General features: G+C 39.8%; 1 protein-coding gene across 5 annotated transcripts in view; it reads left to right on the plus strand.

The window, feature by feature from the left end:
* mllt10 (MLLT10 histone lysine methyltransferase DOT1L cofactor) overlaps positions 1-23,780 on the plus strand; it is a 53,039-nt gene that overhangs the window by 25,987 nt on the left and 3,272 nt on the right. For 3 of the 5 annotated variants that reach the window (XM_077244521.1, XM_077244523.1, XM_077244522.1), the window contains 11 exons: positions 1,148-1,243; positions 1,358-1,670; positions 3,747-4,394; positions 8,976-9,148; positions 13,161-13,275; positions 15,429-15,501; positions 17,723-17,895; positions 19,479-19,670; positions 19,936-20,009; positions 22,248-22,567; positions 23,419-23,556. In XM_077244521.1, the coding sequence (XP_077100636.1) occupies positions 1,148-1,243; positions 1,358-1,670; positions 3,747-4,394; positions 8,976-9,148; positions 13,161-13,275; positions 15,429-15,501; positions 17,723-17,895; positions 19,479-19,670; positions 19,936-20,009; positions 22,248-22,567; positions 23,419-23,556 (2,315 nt within the window). Of the gene's footprint in view, positions 1-1,147; positions 1,244-1,357; positions 1,671-3,746; positions 4,395-8,975; positions 9,149-13,160; positions 13,276-15,428; positions 15,502-17,722; positions 17,896-19,478; positions 19,671-19,935; positions 20,189-22,247; positions 22,568-23,085; positions 23,111-23,418; positions 23,557-23,780 lie in introns of those variants that run through there. The other 2 variants (XM_077244520.1, XM_077244524.1) reach the window with 2 other exon arrangements.

A 23,780-nucleotide genomic window follows, 5' to 3' on the forward strand; every position in this document is an offset into this window, starting at 1 on the left:
TAACACTGCCTTGTCAACACCTTTAGAAACAATGTTAATTAAGACTAATAGTCTTGTTTTTGAATCTTTCTGAAATTAGCTCTTTTCTTGTAGAGCAAATGCAGCATAACAAAGCTTTGTAATTTCAGTAAATGCTGTTATATTTTTTATTATTTTGTCACTATTAATGAACTTGTCATTTTGGTTTTGTGGTTAAAATTATGTGATTTGCAGCATAAGCAAATAATTTTTAAACATAGAACAAAAACAGTTACATTTGTTTTGGATATGTAGGTTGTAGATGAAAACCAATAGCAATGCATATTTAATACAAATACAATCTTTTCCAACCACTTAAAAAAAATCCCAAGGTGCTTATTCAACACCTTCATTTCCAATGTCTATGATTTTTCTGTTGTAAGAAAATGGCATTTAAAATGGTATATGCAGGAAAATGGTAAATGCCGTTGAAGAAGTAGAAGCTCATTTTCATTTTCATTGAAAATCTTGAGCCTGAGGGCCACTGGAATTGTCCCGTCACTTGCACAGAGAAGTAGCATAAACCGTTATGTTCAGAATAATTGTCGATTCTAACTGAGACAATGGCTGGAAGATGACAGAAAGGGGCAAAAAAAGATTGACGTTTGTATATCGCTCCAGTGGGGAATGTGTAAATATTCTCTACGAATGGTTCAGGATCACTGCATATTTTTACAGCCATGCTCTTAAGAACAGAAACGGAGAGGTTGGAGGTGTTCAATTGGAGTGCGAGGTGTAAATTTGTTCACGCTCCCGTTTCTCGGGTGCAAATAGAGCTGTGTACAGCGGCACTAGACTGGGGTGTAAATTAAGCTGCAGTAGACTCTGGTCAGGCCTGCAATGTGAATCCTTTCCCATCCAGTTGAATACCTTTTATTTTTCTTTACAAGGAAGATCTTCATGGGCAGCACAAGTGACTCTCCTTGCCGAGATTGAATGCATGCAAACGATTGACTTTTTCAGAATGGGACTTGCATTGTTTCACCTTTTTGCATTTCCCATCTTTCGGTTTCTTTGTTTTCAGAAATGACAGTCTAGGCTAAAGTCCTTACCAAGCTGTACTGGCTTCAGCCAAAACCTTTGCTGTACCATCTTCATTAAGTTTTTTGTTGTTGTTGTTTCATCACAGAAACATAAAGAAAGAGATCGCCACAAACCAAAGCACAAAAAGTCTTTGGAAATGACGCCTTCCCTGGTGCCTGCACTGATGGTGTCATCTGAGAAGGTGAGTCCACCGATCTATTAGACTAGGATAGATTCCTGAGAGATTGTCAAATGTCAACAAATAAGTGCATTCTAAGCCTTTCTGCCCATGTGTGCATTCCCTTCTTTGCCACAGAGCTACAACAGCAGCAGTGGCGGAAGTGTCTCCTCCATCTCCTCCACTCAGAAGCGACTTGATGACAGTGGAGGCCGTTTCACCAATGCCAACTTCCAGGAAGTTCCATCTCTCTCCAGTTCCAGCTCCAAGGATGGCGGCTCCTCAGATGGTAAGAGCTCAGACGGCAAAAGCAAGAAGTCCAGCAGTCACGGCACAAGCTCAACCTCGGCTTCCAGGGGCCGCAAGTCCGTGCCGAGCAAAACCCACGGTCCTGTGGTCACCACGGCGACTTCATCCACGGCCCCCTCCTCAACCAGTCCTTTTCAGCAAGGTGAGACTTTCAAACATGCCAACTTCACTTTCACTTCAAATTGTTGATGATGTGAATTGGCAAACACCCTCTCCATGTTCCTGAATTGAACGGCCAGATTCAAGTCTCGTGCCGACTTCCTGCGCGTGACATTTTGAGTGAGTCTGTTGTGATAGAGCTGGATGGAAGCCAGAAGCCGTAAGCTTGGCATGTGTGTGCGATAAGGCTGTCGTCTGGCTGGCTGCCGCTCTAATGTGGAGCGGCGAGTCTTTCCGAACTGGCAGTGCTGTGTGTGGCGTCTGTGTGTGTGTGTGTGTTTATGTGTGTTATGAGGGAGGTTTGGGAGTCAGAGGAGAAGCATGTTCCCTTCCTTTCTGCTATCATGCCGTGATGGAGGGATTGAAGCAGAGGTCACGTCTGGAAAATTCAGACTAATCATTAATGTGTCAAAGTGCTGCAGGGGCCTCCTTGCTGGAGTAACGCACAAACTTCAAGGAACCTGGAAGAAGAAACAATGCAGTGTTTTCTCAGCAGAGCGCAATGAGATCAAAAGATGTTGGAGATTAACTATAGTCTAATCTTCTGACTGAGAGTGTCATATTCTCTGGGCTGTTGTGACAACACCTGACACAGACCCAGCCACACAATTGTCCTGTTCGGCCACCCTGATGTAATATCCCAAGTATATGAGAGATTACAATATCAGCAATCTTTTATTAAATTGAGTCCTTTGTGTTTGACAATAACAGAGAGCTGTAGTAATATGTAAAGTTTTGTATATTGCCGCTTATGTGAATCTTGTTGTTGTTGATCTAAGAACGGCAGATAAAAAGTAATATTCTTTGAGGCAGGATTTAAGATTTTAAGTTAAGTTGGCTCCCTTTTCAGACAGATTTTGCTCATCTTCAGGCAGTAAATTGATAGCTGTGCTTAATCTAGGATCCGGCGATAAGATACAGCTAAATTCCTGAATGTGTTTTTGGAACAATTACAAAATGCAGCTAGTTATCTATTTGTCATGGCAGATTTTTTTTGTCATAGACTTGGGGGTAGACTGCACAGTAAAATTGGGAAGTAAAGTCTCTGCAGCCTCTTGCCACAGCTGTGAAAACATGCACGTCAGAGTTGTTTCTCTGGCTTTGGTTAAAGGACGAGTCCTTGCCTGAGGCAAGGGTCTGAATGAACACCTAGATCTGGGTCATCATTCTGGCCTGCCTACGTACCTGATTGTTTGTCTTCCTGCGAGTTTGACCGGTCCATCAAATTATGAAATTTCTGGATTTCTTCAGAAAATAGTTTTCAAAAATATTCTCAAATACTTTTTTTAGAATGATCAAAAAGAATTTTGATTCTGAAACTAAAACATTCTCATCTAAGAGGTACATTTAAGTCATTTTGTGTAAGTTTAATTTTTGAATGCCAGATCAGGAGGGAAAATGATCATCAGGTCATTGATCCTCCTACCTATTCGACATTTCAGAGAGGGTTTTTATTTTTTGGTATTCATTTCGGACAACTAATACAGTTGGAGTCAGTAAGATTTTTCTTTTTAAATCTTACCAACCCTTTTATCTCTTTCCCTGCCAGCATTTTGGAAAAAAAGTTGCCATTATTTTACATATGCTTTCACTTGTTTCTGCTGCTTTTTTGCCTGTGTTTTGATCCTGGATATTCTGTACTCTTTCTGAAGATGTGTAATAGCGCTCCTATACCATATCACTGAAAACACGGAAAGCCGTCAAAATTCTGTCAATGGCGGTGATGCGTAGTTTCATGAATTACGGAAAATTCCATCAATGGCGTGGAAAGAGTTAAATTGTAGTGTATAATGTGGCATAAGTTGCTTAACATTTATACACAGAATTGAAAATTATTTATACAATTTTACAAGCTCTTAGTAAAGATGATTGTGGTGCCCTAGTCCAGTTTGGCATCCAGCTGTGCTGTGTTTCTGTGTACTCAAAAATTGAGGCTGCAAAAAGGTATTCGTTTTATGACCACATGCCACCTCTCTTTTGGTTTATGCTGACTGTCTGTTAATATGGCTGTGACATTAAGGTGCACTTTTATCTTTATCTCTTCCTTTTTCTCTCTCAGGTCTCTTATTAGGCAGCAGCAGCAGCAGTAAATCTGCAACTAGTGGGTCTGTGGTTCAACCCACATCTGATTTTCTCAGCTTCTCTGATCCCAGCCTGAGGGCCGGCGACTCGTACACGCCTCCATCCTTTGGCCGTTGCCACGCGAAGGGTGGTGCGGAAAGCGGAGCCTCTGAAGGCATGACGGCTCTCAACACCTTCAGCGTGATGTCCCTCCCCCAAAGCTCCAGCAAGCATTATGAAAACTGTCACCCAGCTGGTGAGCTGGGCGGCCTGGCCTCCGCCGGCTACAAACGACCCCAGCCCTCCTCGTCCTCTTCCTCGGCGACATCATCTTCATCTACAGGTGAGGATGGAGTGAAGAAGAAGAAGAGAGGTAACTGGAGGAACCGGTATGGACCTTGCTTTACCACCCAGGACAGTAAAACCACTGATACCGGAGAGCACGGATCCACAATGCCCACATCCACCTCCCCTTCACCATCCTCCATGAGCACCATGTCCTGCCGCGGGAGCACCGTTAGCAGTACTGGAGGTGTAGGAGCAGTGGGTGCTGGTAGCAGTAGTCTGGGGATTCAGAAGTCCCCATCCCTCCTCAGGAATGGAAACTTACAGGGTATGACTGTCAGTTCCCCACCTGCTGGACCAGGTGAGCAGAGAGAGCCATAAGATGCATTTAATTTGTTTAAAGTTTGCTTAAATTCAGCATGAAACTAAAATTGATCCTGTTCATTGTGAATTGCACAAATGTGCATGAATTCTCGCTAATACAGAAGAATTATTTTGATGTTGTGGATGATAGCAATACAGTGCATAACAATAGGGCTACACGGTTAATCATATTTAAATCATGATCAAGATTTCTGCTGTTCTTGTTTACACATAATCGTCTTTGTCATTTGGCACATTGGCTATTTATCCTTTTTTTTTTTTTTTTACATTTCCGTTATCTTGCATTGGAAACAAACCTCTAGCTTTCATGCTTTGCGTTGCCAGATGTCAAGAGTTAAAATCCCTCAATCAAAACTTTTCTCTTAAATGGATACGTATTCTTCCTTCCTAGTGTTTTACTTAATCATCCCAACGTGGCAACCATGTGTACCCAATTTCTCTGCACTGTATATAAATTCTGATGATCTTAAAAAGTTTAGCGTTCTCTATTGAGATATTCTGTTCAAATGTATGTGTAATATAGCCAAACTGTGTCTGTTTCCTGCATACAAGTTGACATTCTTTTTGATTTATGCTTACATGGAAGTATAAGAATTCTGATGAAATTTCTCAAATGAGAACAATCATGATTAATAATTATGATTATAAAATGAGCAACATAATCGTAATTATCAGTTTAACCATTATCGTGCTGCCCTAGAATGGATGATAAAATCCTATACGACTTTGTCTAAATAAAAAAGTAATAACTAAAATCATTCTTTTTAATGCTACTCATGAATTTAGGCATGTGTGTATATATATATATATATATATATATATATAAAACCATTGTACACATTATTTCAAAGGAAAAAAGTGCATATTTGCTTGAAATGAGGTTTAGCTGACATCACCAACCCCTCTTGTTTTTTAGCCATCTGTCATATTGAGACCATTTTTTTCTTAAGTCCCATCCTGTTTCATGTTGACTCTTGAGGTCCATGGTCATGTCTCTATTTTTCAGGCTATGTTGTTTTTTTATTTCTATCTTTCACATTCACAGCTTCATTTTTATTCCTTTCATATTCAGTCTACCATGACTGAAGTTATTTTTTTCTTTTTAATACGTCTACACACTCTTTAATCCAAATAATCTCTCCTAACGTTCTTCTCAATTTTTCTTTCCTCATCTTTTCTTGTCTCTTTTTTTTTTTTTACCTTTACTGTTTTTCTTTTTCTTGGACCCATAAAAATGGAAGCATAAAAAAAATGGGCTATCATAAATTGCCATGTTTTGGTCGATCTGAGATAATTATTTTTCTGGAATTACTCGTTGGAGGGTCTTTTCAATATCGCAGTCAGTTCAATTTCTCTAATTCATCTTAATTTTGCCATGAATTGCAGTTTTTTCCATCTCTATTTAAAAAAAAAATCCATTTGAGGTCCGCTTTTTTCGAATAGAAGCCTGGGAACCAGCATGATGTTGTTTTGGTCTGTGCTGAAGCTCATTAGGATAAAAGTGGATGGAGGTGCTCTCTAAAGTGCTTCCTCATTCCTACCTGATTGAGAGCTTAGAGTGGCCCGCTGAATCTCCATAGAGATGCACATTAACCTGTTGAGCCCGAGGGAGCTGGAGGAGGGAAGGAGCCCGTAACAGGCAATTAGTTAAAATTGTATTTGTTCCTCCCTGTCGTTGTCTTCGCTTGGGATCTAGAGTGAGCCGACATCACTTACCGGTTCAAGATAGTGTGTAGAAATGCTCTGACCCCTACTGGCCTTCCCGTTCACTGAGCTGGACCCAGAACTTGCGATCTCGGTGCACATACTACGTTCTTTCTCACTCATATGCTGGCACTATCTCTCTCACACCTGCTAAATCTAGCCACTAACATAAGCTAGAATGTTAAACGGGCCTTATCTGTAGCGCTGCACTGTTGCTTGGCAACCATCCGGCTTTTTTGTAGTTTCTTTCCTTCTGATTAGAACTTAAATCTGGTGTCTTTTTTTTTCTCTTTCACTCCCTGCTATGTGCCGTCTCACTATCACCCTGTCCCCACTCTCAAGGATTTTTTTGTTTGTTTTGTGCCTGTTCTCCCACCCGTCCCTGCCCTCACCTGTTCCTGGCCTTTGGCTGGACTGTAAATATTTAGCCATTGCTAATGCAGGGCTACAGCAGAGTGCTCCACCTCATCTATCTGTCTCACCCTCCCTCTATTGCTCCTAGCCTTCTTTCTCTTTTTTTTTTGGATGGATGGATGACTGGTTTATCAGGGGAGCAGTGGGGGCTATTATTAAATGCAAACATCCATCTCAGCCCCGGCCGGGTGTAGGGCTTTATAGGGTGTTATTTGGAGAGGGGGTAATGACTCTTGTTGGTTTTCATCTGAAATTACAAGTAAAAGCTGGGTGAGACAAATGAGCACAATGTACTGTTAAGGCTGGAAGACTCTACACAACTTTTCATAACTGAACAGATTTTAAAATACTAGGCATTGTACGCTTGTCGACAAGGGGTGGGGCTTAATGGAAATATATTTTAAATGGACTTCTTTGTATTTTTTTTGTAGCATCTTGCACGTGATACAGTGTGATACTAAAAATGTTGCACACAAGTTAAAATAAGTTAAATATAAAAACATTGCATTTGTTTTTTCTTTACACTGCCCTGCGTCTTGCATTTTTAAATGCTAAAACATATTATGTGTTACCATGTACTTGTATGACTTTCTTTTCCTCTTTTAAAGAAAGAGAATGTTTGAACCATATTTCCATACACTGAATACAATGTTGTCCATCCATACAGTGAAAGTAATTTAAGCCCCATTGGCTTTAATTATAAGGACAAAACAACACAGAGACATTTTTCATCATATCTTCTTTTATGTTCCACAGAAGAAAGTCACACAGGTTTGGTGATATAACAACATGATACAAATAATGACAGCATTTTATTTATGGGTGAACTATCCTTTTAAGCCTGGATTTATTACTCTAGGATTAAACTGTGCAGCTGTTCTGTCCTTTCAAGTAAACATTGACAAGAAATGCATGCATTTGCTGCATTAACTGCAGCCATGCGCCTTCACTTATCGCTCTCTGTCGGCACACATTAGAAACCTCAAGCCTGACTGACTGTTCGCATGTGATAGAACATATCTTGAAGCTAGTAACCCAACGCAAAACACTTCAAGACGTCGATTACTGTTCATGATACCACGTTTAAATGAAAAACATCTGCCACGTCAAAGGCCTAAATACGTTCTACTGCCGTGCAACAATACCTCGAATCCTTCTACCTTCTTTCTTCTCTTCGTCCGCAAGGAAAGTGCAGAGGATCCTTATCAGGTTCTGGGCCTCGTCATTAACCTCCCTCTGAACTCGCATGGATTTTCTGTTGAGAGAGGAGACAGGGGTTTGACTTGAAATGCTGGCTAATCTAATTTGAAATTTCCCCTCTCTTCCCCTGATTTGATAAGGGGGGGTTTCAGGAGGAGATGTTAAGTCCTGATCGATTGGTCTCGTTCGATCAGCACCAGATAACAGGATCTTTGTCCTTGCTTTGTTTGGTCGCTCATGTCTTGTAACCTCTAATCAAATGCTCTGTTGGTTGACCTTTTCTGAAATGTTAATTATTTACCAGATTACCAGATCAACACGATGATTTAAAGATTGATCCAATCATTAATACATCAGGTTAGCCGTTGGTATTCACAAATCTTCTAAAAGTAAAAGGAATTGGGATTAAATGGAATACCATGACACAGTGATGTCTAAGCTTCCTTTCTATATTACATACGCCCTATGTGGAGTTCAGAACTTGGTACTGTAAATGCTTCACGTGGTACCTCTCCGCCCAACAATGTTTCCTTGTTTCAGCAGTGAATGTAGACTGCCGCGAGCCATTCATTCCTTTGTGTGGCAAGGGGGCCTCTCTCGTTCCTGCAATGGGTCAGCCTGGGCCATCAGCTGGGTTTATTTGAGATGGTGGCAGGGGAGGAGGGAGAAAGGAAAGGGGGGAAAAAATCAATAAAACAACAGCAACAACAAACAGCATGCATGTCATGAACCGGCACATAAATATGAATGGTCCGCACTCCGGCCCCGCCTGGAAAAGCCCTCAGTCGTTTTTACGGAAGAAATAGTGAGTCGTCAGATTCAGGGAACTGTTTTCTGGGTCACCGGGAGGCCGGTGCAGAGTGCATGTTGAGAGAACTCAGAAATGCTTTGTGCTCGCTCTCGATGTCTGCTATAATGAGGGCCTGGTCAGACAGGCCATTCAAAGTCCACAAAGTTCATCTCAGGGGCAGCGAGAAAGATAGATGGATAACCAGTGAAGGTATATTGGAGGACAGAGGTTGCCCTTACAGCTATTAAAACTTTGCTTTTACCACTAGATTACAGGTCATAACCTGTGTTGATTTGTTTAACATCCCCCAGTTGCTATGCCAGATCTCCTTCTGATAAACAAAACAATGTTATTTTTGACTGAGAAATCGAAGAAAACATTTGTCTTGGAGATTTTTGAAGATGTGCTGTTTTACTTATATAATTTACTGTAATTGCTGTCTTTTTGCAGGTTCGTACCCCAGCAGTAGTGATGTAGCCTGCTCGTTACCCAGTACGGTGCTTGGAGGGCCTCTGTCCGGATCCAATTCCGAGTTACCTGCTCATCAGTCTGTGGTCACTTCAATACCCACTCTCACCTCACTGCCCCCGACCGCCCCGTTCACCAGCACTTCATCTACACATGTGAGTATTTAACGGACCGTATTATGGTATTCATGTTTGTTTGATTATTTCAAAACCGATTTGTTTTTTTTGTTTTTTGGTGAAATGGGCGAATGAATAAAATTAATCGATTTGAGCATAAAAATGTGATTCAGCATCACTAGGCTATATTAAAACTGCATAAGATGTTTTTGTTTAGGATTTAGCTACTAATACACTACCATTAGGTCAGTAAGATAAAAAAAAAAAAAAAAAAAAACTATTTTATTCAGCAAATACATTAAATTGATCAAAAGGGACTGTAATAAAATTCATATAAATCATAATTTCCACAAAACAAAGCTTCACACGAACTGTTTTCAACATTGATAATAAGAAATATTTTTGGAGCAGCAAATCAGCATATTAGAATGATTTCTGAAGGATCATGTGACACTGGAGTAATGATGCTGAAAATTCAGCTTTGCCATCACAGGAAAAAATACATTGTAAAATATATTCAAATAATCAACAGTTGTAATTGCAATACTATTTTACATTATTAGTTTTTACTGTATTTTTTATCAAATAAATGCAGCCTGGGTGAGCATAAGAGAACTTTCGAAAACAAAGAAAATCTTACCAACCTTAAACTTTTGAACAGTAGTGTATATATGCGAAGAAAAGTAATACAGCTAATCGCACAGCTTAGTTTCTGCTCACAGGTATCCGTAATGCATTATCTCTCACAAAATTAACCAATTAAAAAGAATTATACTCTTAGTTTTTTGTGCTGTGTGTTAATTTGCTCAATTTTATCAAGATAATTGCTGTTTAAGCACATTCATGGCACAAATAGTAATTAACTCCTAAAAGGCTCAGATGTAAACGTTGGGTACAGCTATTTATGTTTTAAGTAACTCGCATGTGATGTGATTTTCCCTTTTTTCTTTTTCTACAGAACAAATGAATTTGGTTCTCAAGTGCCCAGGTTGTGCTAATGCAATATTTATGTAATTGCCACAGTAATATTAACAGTACGAAGGAAGCCATCTAAGGGCCGCATGTCTACATAACATGTCAGTGGGAGAAGTAAAGTTTGTCACTTCAGACCTCATTTTTCAGCTCTTGAAAGACAGTGTTTTGAGTCATTTTGGGTATTTATTAGTAGGCTGCTTAAGTATATGGTCTTAACGGATGAATGTGATTGTGTTTGCATTAGCTAGTCAGAGAAATATGCGTGGTCAAATAAACAGAACGACATTGTGAGAAAAGAGCTGTAACTGGCTTTATATTTGCTATATATGTCGCTTTGAGTCAGTAGTTATATTTATATATAAATATAGATATTTTCCAATGTTTCTGAAAGAAGTCTCTTATGCTCATCAGGGCTGCATTTAAAGTAAAAGTAATAACTGTTTCTATTTTAATATGTCTTAATGTATTTTTTCCTGTGATTGCAAAGCTGAATTTTCAGCATCATTACTCCAGTCTTCTGTGTCACATGATCCTTCAGAAATCATTCTAACATTCTAATTCTAAATGCTCAAGATACATTATTATCAATGTTAAAAACAGTTGTGCCGCTTAACATATTTTTTGAAACTGATCAATTTTTTCTGGATTTTTTGGATGAATAGAAAGTTCAAAAGAAAACCATTTATTTGAATATTATTTTTGTCACATTATAAATTTATTTACTGTCACTTTCACTTTTTCTGAATTAAAGTATAAATTTAATTCTTCATGAAACAATATTTTAATCATTAATAAATACAGAATTAATAAATTGGCGACTTCAGAATCCCCTCCCACTCATTGACGAACTCCTGCGTGTGTTTAGATGGCAATAATAAAGTAAATAATTCTAACAGGCTCCCAGCGCTGCTCCAAATGGGCCCTTTGGAAGCGCACTAGAGACTGAGCACCATCTCTGCCGCTTTCCTGAGCATCTTTGTCTTGACTTGCACTGCTGTAGCAACCGGTCGTTTCCAGGCAACAGGGCTTTGTTTGTGCAGATCTGCCCTCTCTGCAGGCAGGGTGGCCTTACATTAGGAGATGAAGTAAACCCACTGATGGCCTTAATGCTGCAGGGCTCTCGGCGGTCCAGCCCTTTCTAACGCACGCTTGCAAATATCCTCCATTAGTCCTAAGCTTTATGGCATAAAGAGATTTAATATGATGGACTTTTTTTTCTTTACTAGGTAGTTATCAGATCAGTAAACAGGTGATGTTTTTAAAAGTATGTCTGGGGTCAGGAATATAATTCATTTTTATTTGATGTATAACAAGGTGTTTTTATCATATATTCAGTGCAAACAATCATCCATCAGCATGACTTTCCCTGAGATGTTTGCACTTTTTTTTTTCTTCTCCATCTCTAACTCTCCCATTGTGGATGGAAGAATGGTTGGACGAAAAAAAAATCAGTGGTTGCAAGCAGGGCAGCGGTGACCTTCGACCCCAGCACACACCCCCTAGGCCCACCTCTGCCCCACTATTCGTTAACCTCTACAATGGTGCTGAGAGCCGTAAGCCTCAAACAATCCGGCATTGAGCTGAGCTCGCTGATGGGATGAGGGCTGACAGGCTGGACAGAGAGCTGTGTAGTGGGACGAGGGGTTCTCTTCATACTGGTCATGCTCCCTCCTTTCGCCTGAAAGAGGAGTCTGAGGAATGGGGAGGGCCTGCGGGGCCGTGAGGAGCCAGGAGAATGCAGGATATTACTTTTTTCCCTTTTTTTAATTTTAGAACCATACCATTAATATTTATTATAATAATAATATTCGAAGAATTGTTATACTTTATTTTTTATTTTTTACAATTTTAATTGGCAAGGCAGTTTAAATTCAATGTTCGGTTTAGAGTTGGAGTACCTGATAGACTTTGCTCCATGTCCAAATAAAGTACAAAGCCATAAAACACATTTTTACATCTTGTAGGCTCGTTGTTAGTTGAAGAGCCATAAAAGAAACATGTTTTCAAGGTTGGTTTAAATATTGGCATTGTATGGGTGTCTATTCAATGGCCATTTGCAATAGTGGTTTCCACCAATTGTATTTCAGTCTGATATGGTCAGAAATCCTTATTTAGTTAGACATAAAGACATTATTCTATAATAACAGGGCAAGAAATCCAATACATTGTAATTTCAGCAAGCATTATTTCCTGTTTGGATCATATAAGGACTTTATGTAGATAAAGCAAGCAAAGGAAAAGGAAGGAATGTATGGATTTTATGAAAATATGCAGTGAGAAAAAGGATAGAGTGAATAGGATGTGTTGTATAAAGTGTATAATTGAATGTATAACCCCCAACATATATACACTACCATTAAAAAGTACCGTTAGGTCAGTAAGATTTGTTAAAAAAAAGTAATGTCTCTAATGCTAATGTAATTAATTCCTGTGATGGCGAAGCTGATTTTTTTTTTAGCAGCCATTAATGTCACATGATCCTTCAGAAATCATTCGAATATGCTGATTCGAAGGAAAAAAACCCTTTTGATTCATTTATTGCATCCTTGCTGACAGCAGGGTTTGTAAATTTGAATAAATTTGAGTAATCATCTCTTTTATATAATAATTTGTCAGTTCTCTAATTCTTCATCCTCCCAATAATTCTCTGCTATTTTCAAGATTGTTTTACAGCATAAGTGTTATTTAAATGCAAGTCATGTGCAGGTTTGTGTGGTTTCCACCATGCACCAAATTTGTTGTTGCACATATGCTGCTACCTCAGAAGCAACACCGCAACCAATCCCAACCACTATTAGGGAAATAGCTTAATTGGATTTAAATAATTAGCTGCAGAAGCACATGGTCTGCATGTTGTTCAGGGCTGTGGATCTGCTGTTGCAGGCTCAGCCAATTCTCCTGGCTCACAGGAAATACAGCTGACATGGTGTTTTATCATCCAGCTCTTTGGCCAACGCTCACGCACACATTCATACACGCACATGCAGGGACACGCACGAAGGCACCTGAAATACTTGGAATTTGACAGGTTTTACATCTTTAGTCTAACTCTCTTTCTTATGCATTTTTTCCTTAGTCAAACTCACTACCGGGATCCTTTAACATGGCGCCATCCCATATGTTCGGAAACAGGCTGAATCCGAACTCCGCTATGGCTGCACTGATCGCCCAGTCCGAGAGCTCCCCAGCAGGTGAGACACACAGACTAGGGAACCACACTGATCTTTAGCTGGTACCTCCCACTGGCACAGAATTCCCTTCTCAAATCCTTTCTTCCTGCTTCCTGCGCTCTCTTCTCCCATTTCTCCTCTTCCTCCCATTCTTTCTCCACTCCCCTGTGCATATGGAATGTGTGGTCAGCTGTATACCCAAACCCTCCCCTCCCCCCTTCACCTCCTCAGGTCGCAGAGAGAGGGAGAGCCAGAGAACAAAACTCCCCGGGACAGAGAGCTGAAAGTGTGCATACCTGTTAAATGAAGCATGCTACCACTCAAACATTTCATTAATCTGCACAATGACCGCAGTGATGACACAGAGGGGATTGCCCTGGGTTTAGGAGGCAGGCATACCTTAGACTCCCTCCCTCCATCCTGGGCCACTCAACACTTTCCCTGGACCCTGCCTAAACCCTGGGGGTCTCAGTCATGAGCGAATGGGCTTGTAGGACCCTGTCATGGGGGTTGGGGTGGGGAGTGGGACCAGTTGAAAGCAAGAGAGAGAGGAGAAAAAGAGGAACACAGCCTTTGAGGAATAATGGATCAGTCATGCCCTCCTCCTCAAACAGAGGTCAGGGGGTCATTTGACTAACAATAGGAGGAAGAACACCCGTCCTTAAAGAGACCACCGCTCGAGACTGGAAAGCTTGCGTGCTTTTAGCACAAGGCCGGCTCTTGTATGGTGATCGTTCTCAGCACAGCACATCTAAAGTACTGATATATATTGAAAAAGCTTATATTTCGACAGTAAGATTATTTTAGAGAAATTAATACTTTCATTCAGCAAGGATATATATTAAATTGATCAAAAGTGATTGTAAAGACATTTATACTGTTTAAAAAGGATTACTACAAATAAATGCTGTTCTTTTGAACTTTCTATTTATCAAAGAATCCTGGAAAAGGTTTCCACAAAAAAAAAAGATTTTTAACGTTGATAATAATGAGAAATATTTCTTAAACAGTAAATCAACATGGTTGTTGTAAATTCAGCTTTGCCGTCACATAAATATATTTCCATTTAAAATATATTAAAATAGATTTTAGATTTAATTTAGTTATATTAAAATTATTACTGTTTTTACTGTACTTTTGATCAAATAAATGCATCCTTGGTGAGCATAAGTGACTTCTTTTTTTAAAAACATAATTATATTACCTTATTATTATAATATAACATTTAAATTAATAACTGTTTTGTTTTCATCTTACATACATGCCAGGTATATTTCAGCCACCCTGTTGTCTAGATATTGGCATCGGTCAATTAAAATAAAATAAAAATAAAAAAAGTCTAAACATTTGTCATGGGATCCGTGAGACTAGGCTTGCTTACATTTGAACAAAGTACTTGTTCTTTCCTCTCAATGCTGGTCACCTGTTGCTCATAGGTTTCCACTGTCGTTCAGTCCCTGTTCTTTCGGTGTTTTTTATTTATTTTTTTATTTTGTAAAATGATACCCCGTCCTTTCAGGTCCAGTCTGCATTGCAGCCCCAGGGCTGATCCAGGGTCAGGCAAGAGGTCAGCACCATAATAAGTCACACCAGACCTTGGGCGGCTTGCACTGATGTGCCTGCACCCCCACTGGAGCCAGCATGCGCTTGAGGTGGTAGTGGGCTGGAAAGTGTTAAAAAGAACAAGACTGTTGAGAAAAAGGAAAGGAAGGGGGGAAGAGAAAATGGGATTGGCTAACTGTGACTTGAGGGGGGTGTGGAGAAAAAAAGAGAGAGAGAGAGAGACAGAGAGAAAGGAGGGAGGGGTTGTGCTTGGCGAGGCGCATATGTGATTCATTACTTTCACTGCAGAAAATGAAAAGCAGTGTCTGGCATGGGGCCTGCAGGCAGGGCGATGGGAGCCTCCACGGGAAAGAAAGAGCTGGGGTGAGGGGCAAAACGGAGGGAGGGGGGAGAGAGAAAGGTGACTCAGTGACACACTCGGTGGTGTCAGTGTGCAAGCTGAGCCGCCAGAGAGACCACTCTGCAGCCCCTAGATGGATTTCTGCGAGGGAGATCTGATGTCTACCAGGCTCACTTTGGATCGAGCCTGACGTTCCTGCATTTCCCAGGCTTCTCTTGTGCCCACATCTGCACTCCGGCTCCTTATCGACTGCTCTCTGTTTACCTTTCAGATCAGGAGCTAGGAGACGGAGCTCTCGGCTTCTCCAGAAGAGGAAACTCACCAAAGACAAGCCTCTCCCCTCGGTAAGTCCTATTTACATTCCTGAGCTAGACTTCCCCCTCCTCCAGGCTCCAAGATTTTGCTCGCCCTCCCTTCCCCCCAGAACACACTCATTCACTCACTCCGCTTCCTCCCTTGCGCGCTCACCTTCCGAACAGCAGGCATTTTGAACACTCAGCTGTTGCCCTTATCGCAGTTAAAGCGGCTTCAGAGTATGATGTGGCGGTGATGTCTCCGAACGCAGAAAGAAACATTGTTCATTTTCTGTAACCCAAGATATAGCATTTTTTTGCCCTGTGACTGAGGATATAAAATGGATTAATATGCAAGTGAACATACTGCACAAAATTGCCTCCAGGATGTAATATTTTTGGTTGACAAGGTATGTCAAGTTTCATTTAGATTGCTTTTGTTATTTAAGCAGTGGGTTATTTAGTGTGTTTTTTTTGTACTTTAATTGCTGCTTCAGTATATTTCATGTATGGATATGGATATGAATATAAACAATATATTATTTTCAAATGCTGTAATCGACATTTTTCAGATTAGTTTTATCTTTTTTTGTGAAATACATTTAGCTCAATATCAGTGTAAAATCTTAGCTTGCATTTTGTGTGTAAACTGTTTTGCCTGTCAGCAATTTCAGTATTTAAAGTATAAGGGGGCGTTCTCACACAACACTTTTGCTTTCCAAAGTGCTGCATCTTGTTCTTTTTTGTGAATGGGCCTTAAATATATCCCACATGTCCACGAATCTCATTCAGAAGCATACTGCACTGTTTTCAGATTAACTGAAAAAATCTGTATCTGCTTTTTCTGTGATCTGCACCGGAGCAGCCATGCAGGATGATATGGATTCACAGTCCTGTGCTGGAGATTTATTGCATTGTGGTGCGGATCTCAGCCCAGTTGTAATTACCCCAGAGATAGATTCATGTTCGCCAGAGAGCCCTGATGTAGAGCCCAGAGCTGGATGCATTCATAATAACACAGATCGCTATATGTCCAAACAAGAGCGTACTGAGATTTATGGTGTCAGAGACGCAGGCCCAGGCTTTCTCTCACTTGCACGAGCTTTGAACTCTGTTTGGCTTTACAGAGCAGTGCGTCTGCCTCTGAAGGCATGATGCCAGACTAGGAGTTCAGCTGTGTTTTTAATACAGCAGTGGTCTAGTATCTGTTTGTAAACAAAAACTATTAATATATTTACAATTGGAATTCTACCACTTAGGGCGATAAACAATATAATGTCGAGATGGCAATGAAATTTACATCAATAACTATGATAAGCTCAGGCTGTTAAATTAATCCATTAAAATGTCCAAATCACATGGAAGAAATAAATGTGACAACAGCCAGTCAGTGCATGTTTGTTGCTAATAATTGATTTATGGGTCTTTGTGTGAATGAACGGCGTTGTTTCATCTGATACACAAACTCACACACGTGACACTGACTGTTTTCGACATGAACACGACATGAACACATGAACTTCATCTCCAGAGCTGCTTTGAGTCACTGCACAAGCTTTTCACCATTTCATTTGAGAAAAACCACTGTCAAATGCACACTGAATCTGAAACTAAAACTGAAAGATCCTCACGACAAACCGCCTAAAGAAAGGTTTAGTTCTACTTTAAGAAATTGACACATTTCTTGCTACTGTATACTAAAATGTACTTCTAATTTCTAAGGAATATCATACAACCAAATGTTTTTATTTTTTACAGTTCTGTATTTGACAAAAAATAAAAATCCAATATTTTGTTGTAAATGAATTGTTACATTTTCAATTGATTACATTTTAAAAGCTTGATTAAATTGTTAAAGTTTATATAAATATGTATTAAATCATAAAAAACAGAGTCCCCAAAAAATAAAATAAAATGGAAAACAGAGAAATTAGGGGAAAGTAAAATGGATTTCATGGGGCCCTAAATTAAAAGGCCCTAAATTAAACTCTGTGGAGTTTAATTGTGAACAAACAAGTTAACATGATTCATTCTCAAAGTCTAACAAATATGTGGAAAGCGTTTCCTTCCCCATTAATGCTAAATTTAATTTTGTAATTAAAATATCATTACGTATGATATGTAAAAAATATATTTTGTTAATATTTTTGGCCATATTGCCCAGCCCACTGTGATGCTTAGCTTACCTGCGCTGACATGAATTTACATTTTAAATTCAAAATGACAAAAATTTAGCTGTTTGATAAACTTGTTGTCTTATATATGATTTTAGGTCTCCGTTAAGTGGGCTTCATATCCGGTATGACTCGTCAGGACCATTGGTTCCAGGACTCGGCTCTGGTTCGGATGCGCTGCCCCCTGTGGCCACCAGCATTGACCAGCTGCTGGAACGGCAATGGAACGAAGGACAGCAGTTCCTCCTACAACAGGGCCCACAAGGAGATGGTGAGAGGCTTTTTTACACTTTTATAATGATGTATGTTGCTTCCTTGTACTATACTAAACCTCAACACTCAAGCACAGTGTTATTTGGCCTTGTCTTTATGTCACTGTGTTGGTCTTGCTGCAGATGTTGTTTAGCCATAGGATCCAGTTAAACCAGCTTGAGTATTAAACTTTACATAACTCATCCCTCAGAGACCTGAATAGTTCCTTAAATTATGTGGTTTGTTGAGAAGGCAAGTGCTATTTTTTTTAAGTGATACAACTTTGGATTTTCAACTGGCAGATAACAAAAAGCAGAGCCATTATTAGGGACAGAATGTATAGAGACTTCCGGGTTGACTCTTTTGACCTTGGTAGTAAACCACCACCCAGAAACACCTTAACAACTGCATAGCAACATGCTAAAACTCACTCAGAACAGCTTAGTAACCATATAGCAACCGCAACATCCTGGAAGCCCACTTACTGCACACTAGCTTTTGCATGTAATCAATGATTTATGGAAATGTAATATTTTCAAAGTCTAGCTGAGAGGGTTTACAGTAGATATCAAAAGGCATTTTAAATAAATTTCTTATTAGTACAAGAAAAGCCTTTATTATTTATGGCCATTGAAAGTTGGCCTATCTCATAAAAATTGTTGCTGTTATATTCAGTATTCAACCCTTTTAATCTCAGGGTGCATACTGATAAACTTGGGTCTATTTCTTTCACTCAATATTTTATTTAAAGCAAGAGTAATTACTTAAGTCATAAATGGTATTTTACTGCATGTCAGTCAAATAATATACCTGTTTGAAGCTTGTAATTAAACCCCCCCCCATAATGTAAGTAATTAATTTATTGGTTAATGCCACCGTAATTATGAGCTTCATTACCTGTCTGTTTTGTCTTTATAGCTTTTGTAGTTTCATGATTGTCTAAGTAAGTTTTGCGAGGAGGTAGTAGTGAATTTCTCAGTAGCGGCAGGTCGGTTTGTAGTGTCAGGATTGTGTGAATGAGCAGCAGCTGTTTCTGTTATGATAGAGGCTCCTCTGACGACGTGGGGGAAGTCTGACAAACGCATGGAGATGCCTGCACAGGAAGCGCTAGGACGGTTGTGTTTCTGTTTGCCGCTGATATGGGAACAGTTCTGCGGTTTCGCTGACATTGCATCTGGTTTGCATTTGGCTCGAGGTTGCCGCCCCCTGATCAGTGCTGTGTGATCCTCCACGAGCGTGCGGGAAAGAGCGGAAGTCTGTCGTTGTAGCTCCTTCTGGAGGTCTTGAACCGCACTTGTGCCGATGTAGTTTTCGTGCTTGTGGTATCGGGTTCGCTGCTTCTGAAAGACTTTATGTCAGTGGTTTGTATTGTAACCACTTTTATTTTTGCCGTCAAGTCTTGTCAAGTCCGCTTAATTTTTATATCACTTCATACATTACAGATTGTTTAAAACTTCTTAACTGTAATGAACAGAAAAAAAACAATCGATGCAAACTTCAAATATAAGACAAACTGGAACTGCTATAAAACAGCTCTATAAAGATGCTTTAAGATTATTTGATGGGTATGTTTTATATGTGTGTGGGGTTTTTTTTGTCCAGTTCTGGGAATGCTAAAGTCCCTGCACCAGCTGCAGGTGGAAAACAGGCGCCTGGAGGAACAAATCCGAACTCTCACCATGAAGAAGGAACGACTACAGCTCTTGAGCGCTCAGCTCTCTGTGCCTTTCACCCCCGCGAGCACCACGGCCACCACTGCCTCATCTCCTCTGTACCCCAGCAACACTCACCCAGGTGAGCAGTCTCCGCTACCTTCTGCCTCTTGTCTACCCGTACAGTTTTCACAAACTCCATCTGGACAGTCACAGTCCAATCCCACCCCAAACACCCCCTCCTCCCGATGCACATAATCACACATACACACATACGAGACCACCTCTCACCCGTCCGACCCCCTTCCTCCCCTCTGTTCTGCTCACGGAGCCTCCTCTCCCAGCTCAACTCTAGCTAATCTGGTCTCCGCATTCATGTCAAGTTGCACAATCTCTCTCTCCTCCAGACATGCTGCACAGCAAGAGCATTCAGCTAGGCAGCAGTGTTTTAACAGAGTCCTCTCAACCCTTGCCCACTCAGGTAACTTCCTCTACCCCTGCTCTGCAGATGCCATCTGCTGGGACTGAGCACCTCTTTAGTTGAGTCAAGTGTTATATTATGTATATATGTACATAGTTGAGTGTAGGGCTGGGCGGTATGACGATACATATTGTGGCGACGATGTAAAGTGTCTATCGTTAGAGATTTTGCTATATTGCTTATGTCACAGTATCTAAATACATCTGCGTAGCACAGTACTACTTAGTTATTGACATGTTAGGGTGCTAAAGAAACATGCATGAATAAGAAAATAAGGAGCAGGATGTGCATGATGTTAATAAGCCAATGATAACTCAAAAAATAACTCAATGCTGTACTCGTGCTGTCTGACACAGACCCGAAGTGCTCACAAGGAAATCCACCTCTCAGACAGCATGTGATCCCCAAATCAGTTCTCTTTCGCGACTTATTGCATGTGAAAGGTGAAATACACAATTATGTCAAAAAAAGACCCATTGTGGGGAGTATTCACATAAAAAGAGTGAATTATGTCTTAAGTGAAAAATGTGTGTCAGTATGATAGGTCCGTGCATGAGGTCTCAAAGTTACAGCAGCCTAATATACCTGCTACTGTCTGTCTTAATGTTAATGAAACAACAAAAGAGGGAGAAAATCACTCGCTGCTCTTGACTAAATAACTTGTGTAGCTTTAATAAGAATCAATTTATAGTTTGTTTATACATACAGTGAAGCCTATGCAGTGTTTTATTTTTACATTTATATAATTTACTCAGTACCACATTCCGGCCATATTTCACGGTTCTTGGTACTAATTTCAGTATCATAGAGAGAACTTTTGTGACTATTGTTTTCATAAAAAATTTTTATTTAACAAAAAAATTAATTTTTATTTAAAAATTAAATATATTAAATAAATGAAATTAGTTCATTTTTAATACTACTAATTGTTATGAGTAAATCCATTTTAAAAAATAGCTTGCAACCTTCAAATGTCATTCAGTTAAACTTCCCTTAACAAATCTAATGAAAAGTTAGTAATAAAATGAAAAACATAGAAACACATCACAGGTAACAGAACGAGTGGCAGTTCTATTGCAACTACACTTTAAGACTTAATGCACGGATCTGTTTCGATATATATCAGATATATATATATTGCCCTGCCTGTTGTCAAACATCACAGTTTCAGATTCAATCCCTCATTTTAAAACTGTTGTCATTCTCTAAACTTTGCAGTGTGTACTTAACAGCATGAAAAGTAACACTTTTAATTTAAATTATGAATGGGTTTTATCAGAAAGCGATCAAAGAGCGTTCCCTTTTTAATCAATGAAGCTGATATCACTTCAGTTTAGCTCCAGTGCATTCTCACAGAATGAATGAATCTCTTATTTACATCGTCGTTATACTTTGTTGGCTATAACGAAATGATTCGCAAGCATGCAGAGCTCATGCTGAACAAACTCCTTTAGAGAAATTGACTAATTTAAACGCCTCTGATGGGCTATTGCGTTCATGTGTTCAACAAGCATGTCTGTGATTGGCTACAACGGCTCAATGCTGCAAAAATAAACGCTGAAAGAAACATTGGATGCTCTTCACAGAGCTCTCACAAAAATACAGACTGGAGCATTTGAAAGCAGAGCTTATCAGCGGGTAGTGAATTGACCTGTTTCTCAATACTACCGGTACTGCAGAAGGACTAGTTCCGTTACGTTTTTGAAATTTCGACTTTGTTCCCAAGTACCAGTACTTTTGGCTACCCTAGTACTTACTATTCGATAAATAAACCTACTGTACCTGAAAACTTAATTTGTGTTTGTCCTTTTGCTTTTTTGTTCTTATTTTTAATTACTTAAAATAAAATATAGAAATTTCAATTGTGATATATATACACACACACACACACACATATACACAGGTTTTCATGAAATAAAATTTCTCTTAACGTAAAATAGGATTTTGGTCATATCGCCCACCCCTAGTCGAGTGTTTCAGTGATGTGATGGTGTAGTACGTAGTTGCATCGTAAGGTCAGATTTTTCTGATAATTGGTGGCTGTGTGATGTTTGAGTGATTTGCAGCTGCCTGTAATTTAAAATGTTATTTGTATGATGATGCATCTCTTTGGTTGGCCAGGTACAGGAGGTGCCTCTCTCACGTTGACCTCTCTTTTCTCCCTCTCGCTCGCTCTCTCTCTCTCTCTCTCTCTCTCTCTCACTCTTGTGCTTTCTCTATTCTTTCTTTTCCTTTCAGGATCCCCTGTCTGGTGGCCATAGTAGTGGAAGTAGCTCGTCCTCTCTTTCCACCCCTCCTTCTGCGGCCCACAGTCCCCCCCAGCAGCAGGTAAACGGAGTCGGCATGGCCGGGGTGGCCGCCCAGCCTGGCAATGCCAACTCGTCCCTGCCTGCCATAGCCGGGGTGAATGGCCTGATGGGCGCTCTGCAAGGGAACCCCCTGGCCATGGGTGGCATCGTGGGCGCCATAAACCGAGTGCTCCAGAACAACAGCCCCCTGCCCCATCCCTCAACAGCTACCAGCACATCCCTGCCCATGTCCAACAGCCTCAGTAACAGGTACAAACTGGCACTCGTCTAATTAGCCTTTAAGTAGTAAACCTGATTCATTTGGGATTTACTTTAAAGTGGGAGGCCTTGGTTGAGGATCCGTATTTCAGGGTCATGATAACATAGTCTGGATTAGCGAAGAACAGCATATAAATGTCACTTGATCAATTTAATGCACCTTTTTGACTAAACAAATATTAATTACTTTTAAATAAAACTTTCTGACCCCAATCATTTGAATGATAGTGTATTAATATACTATATAAAAATACTTTAAAAAAATATATATATTCATTTAAATATATATATATATATATATATATATATATATATATATATATATACATTTTATTTTTAATTCAAATAAACCTTTTGTTTATTGTTTTATTTTTATTTTGGGTGAATTGTGACGGACATATTCATGAGATTCGTCCATAGAGCTTGGCACTGTGATGCATTAATATTTGCTTAATTTCATATCTTTTCTGCTTCCCGATCTCTCTTTTGCTTGCTCTTTTTGGAATGCTGCAGCATGACCACTGCAAAAACCAGGTTAGGATTGACATGCTTTGCCCTTTTTTCCCCACACTTTTTTCATTTATTTCTTACACCTTTGTGTTTTTGCGCCTGTACGTCTGCCTCTGAAACAAACTTGTCATGTAGTTCAGATTGAACAGCTGATGTTGTCTTCTTAAACAGCCCTCCTATCCATTAGTTATCATTAGTGTTCTTACTTTAGCATACAGAAAGCATTGCATTTTAATTTTATATTTAATTCTTTTGTCTGGCCATGGCCAAGATGTATTTGAAATGTTACATGTTTAGTTTTCTTATGGGGGCTTGTGCACTTGTGTTTGCAGTACTCTGCAAGGGAACCACCTAGCCATGGGTGGCATCGTGGGCGCCATAAACCGAGTGCTCCAGAACAACAGCCCCCTGCCCCATCCCTCAACAGCTACCAGCACATCCCTGCCCATGTCCAACAGCCTCAGTAACAGGTACAAACTGGCACTCGTGATCACATGGTCTGGATTAGCGATGAAATGGCAGATGATGCTGATGAAGATGTGGATGTGTGTGCGAATCTCATGGAATTATTAGATTAATAAAAATAAATGGTAAAGCTGAATTTTCAGTAGCCATTACTCCTGACTTCAGTGTCACATGATCCTTCAGAAGTCATTTCATTCTAATGTGCTGATTTGATGCTCAAGAAGCATTT

The sequence above is a fragment of the Siphateles boraxobius genome, unplaced genomic scaffold (assembly GCF_051911475.1).
Source record: "Siphateles boraxobius isolate OS27281-9 unplaced genomic scaffold, OSU_SipBor_1 26, whole genome shotgun sequence".
NCBI lineage: Eukaryota > Metazoa > Chordata > Actinopteri > Cypriniformes > Leuciscidae > Siphateles > Siphateles boraxobius.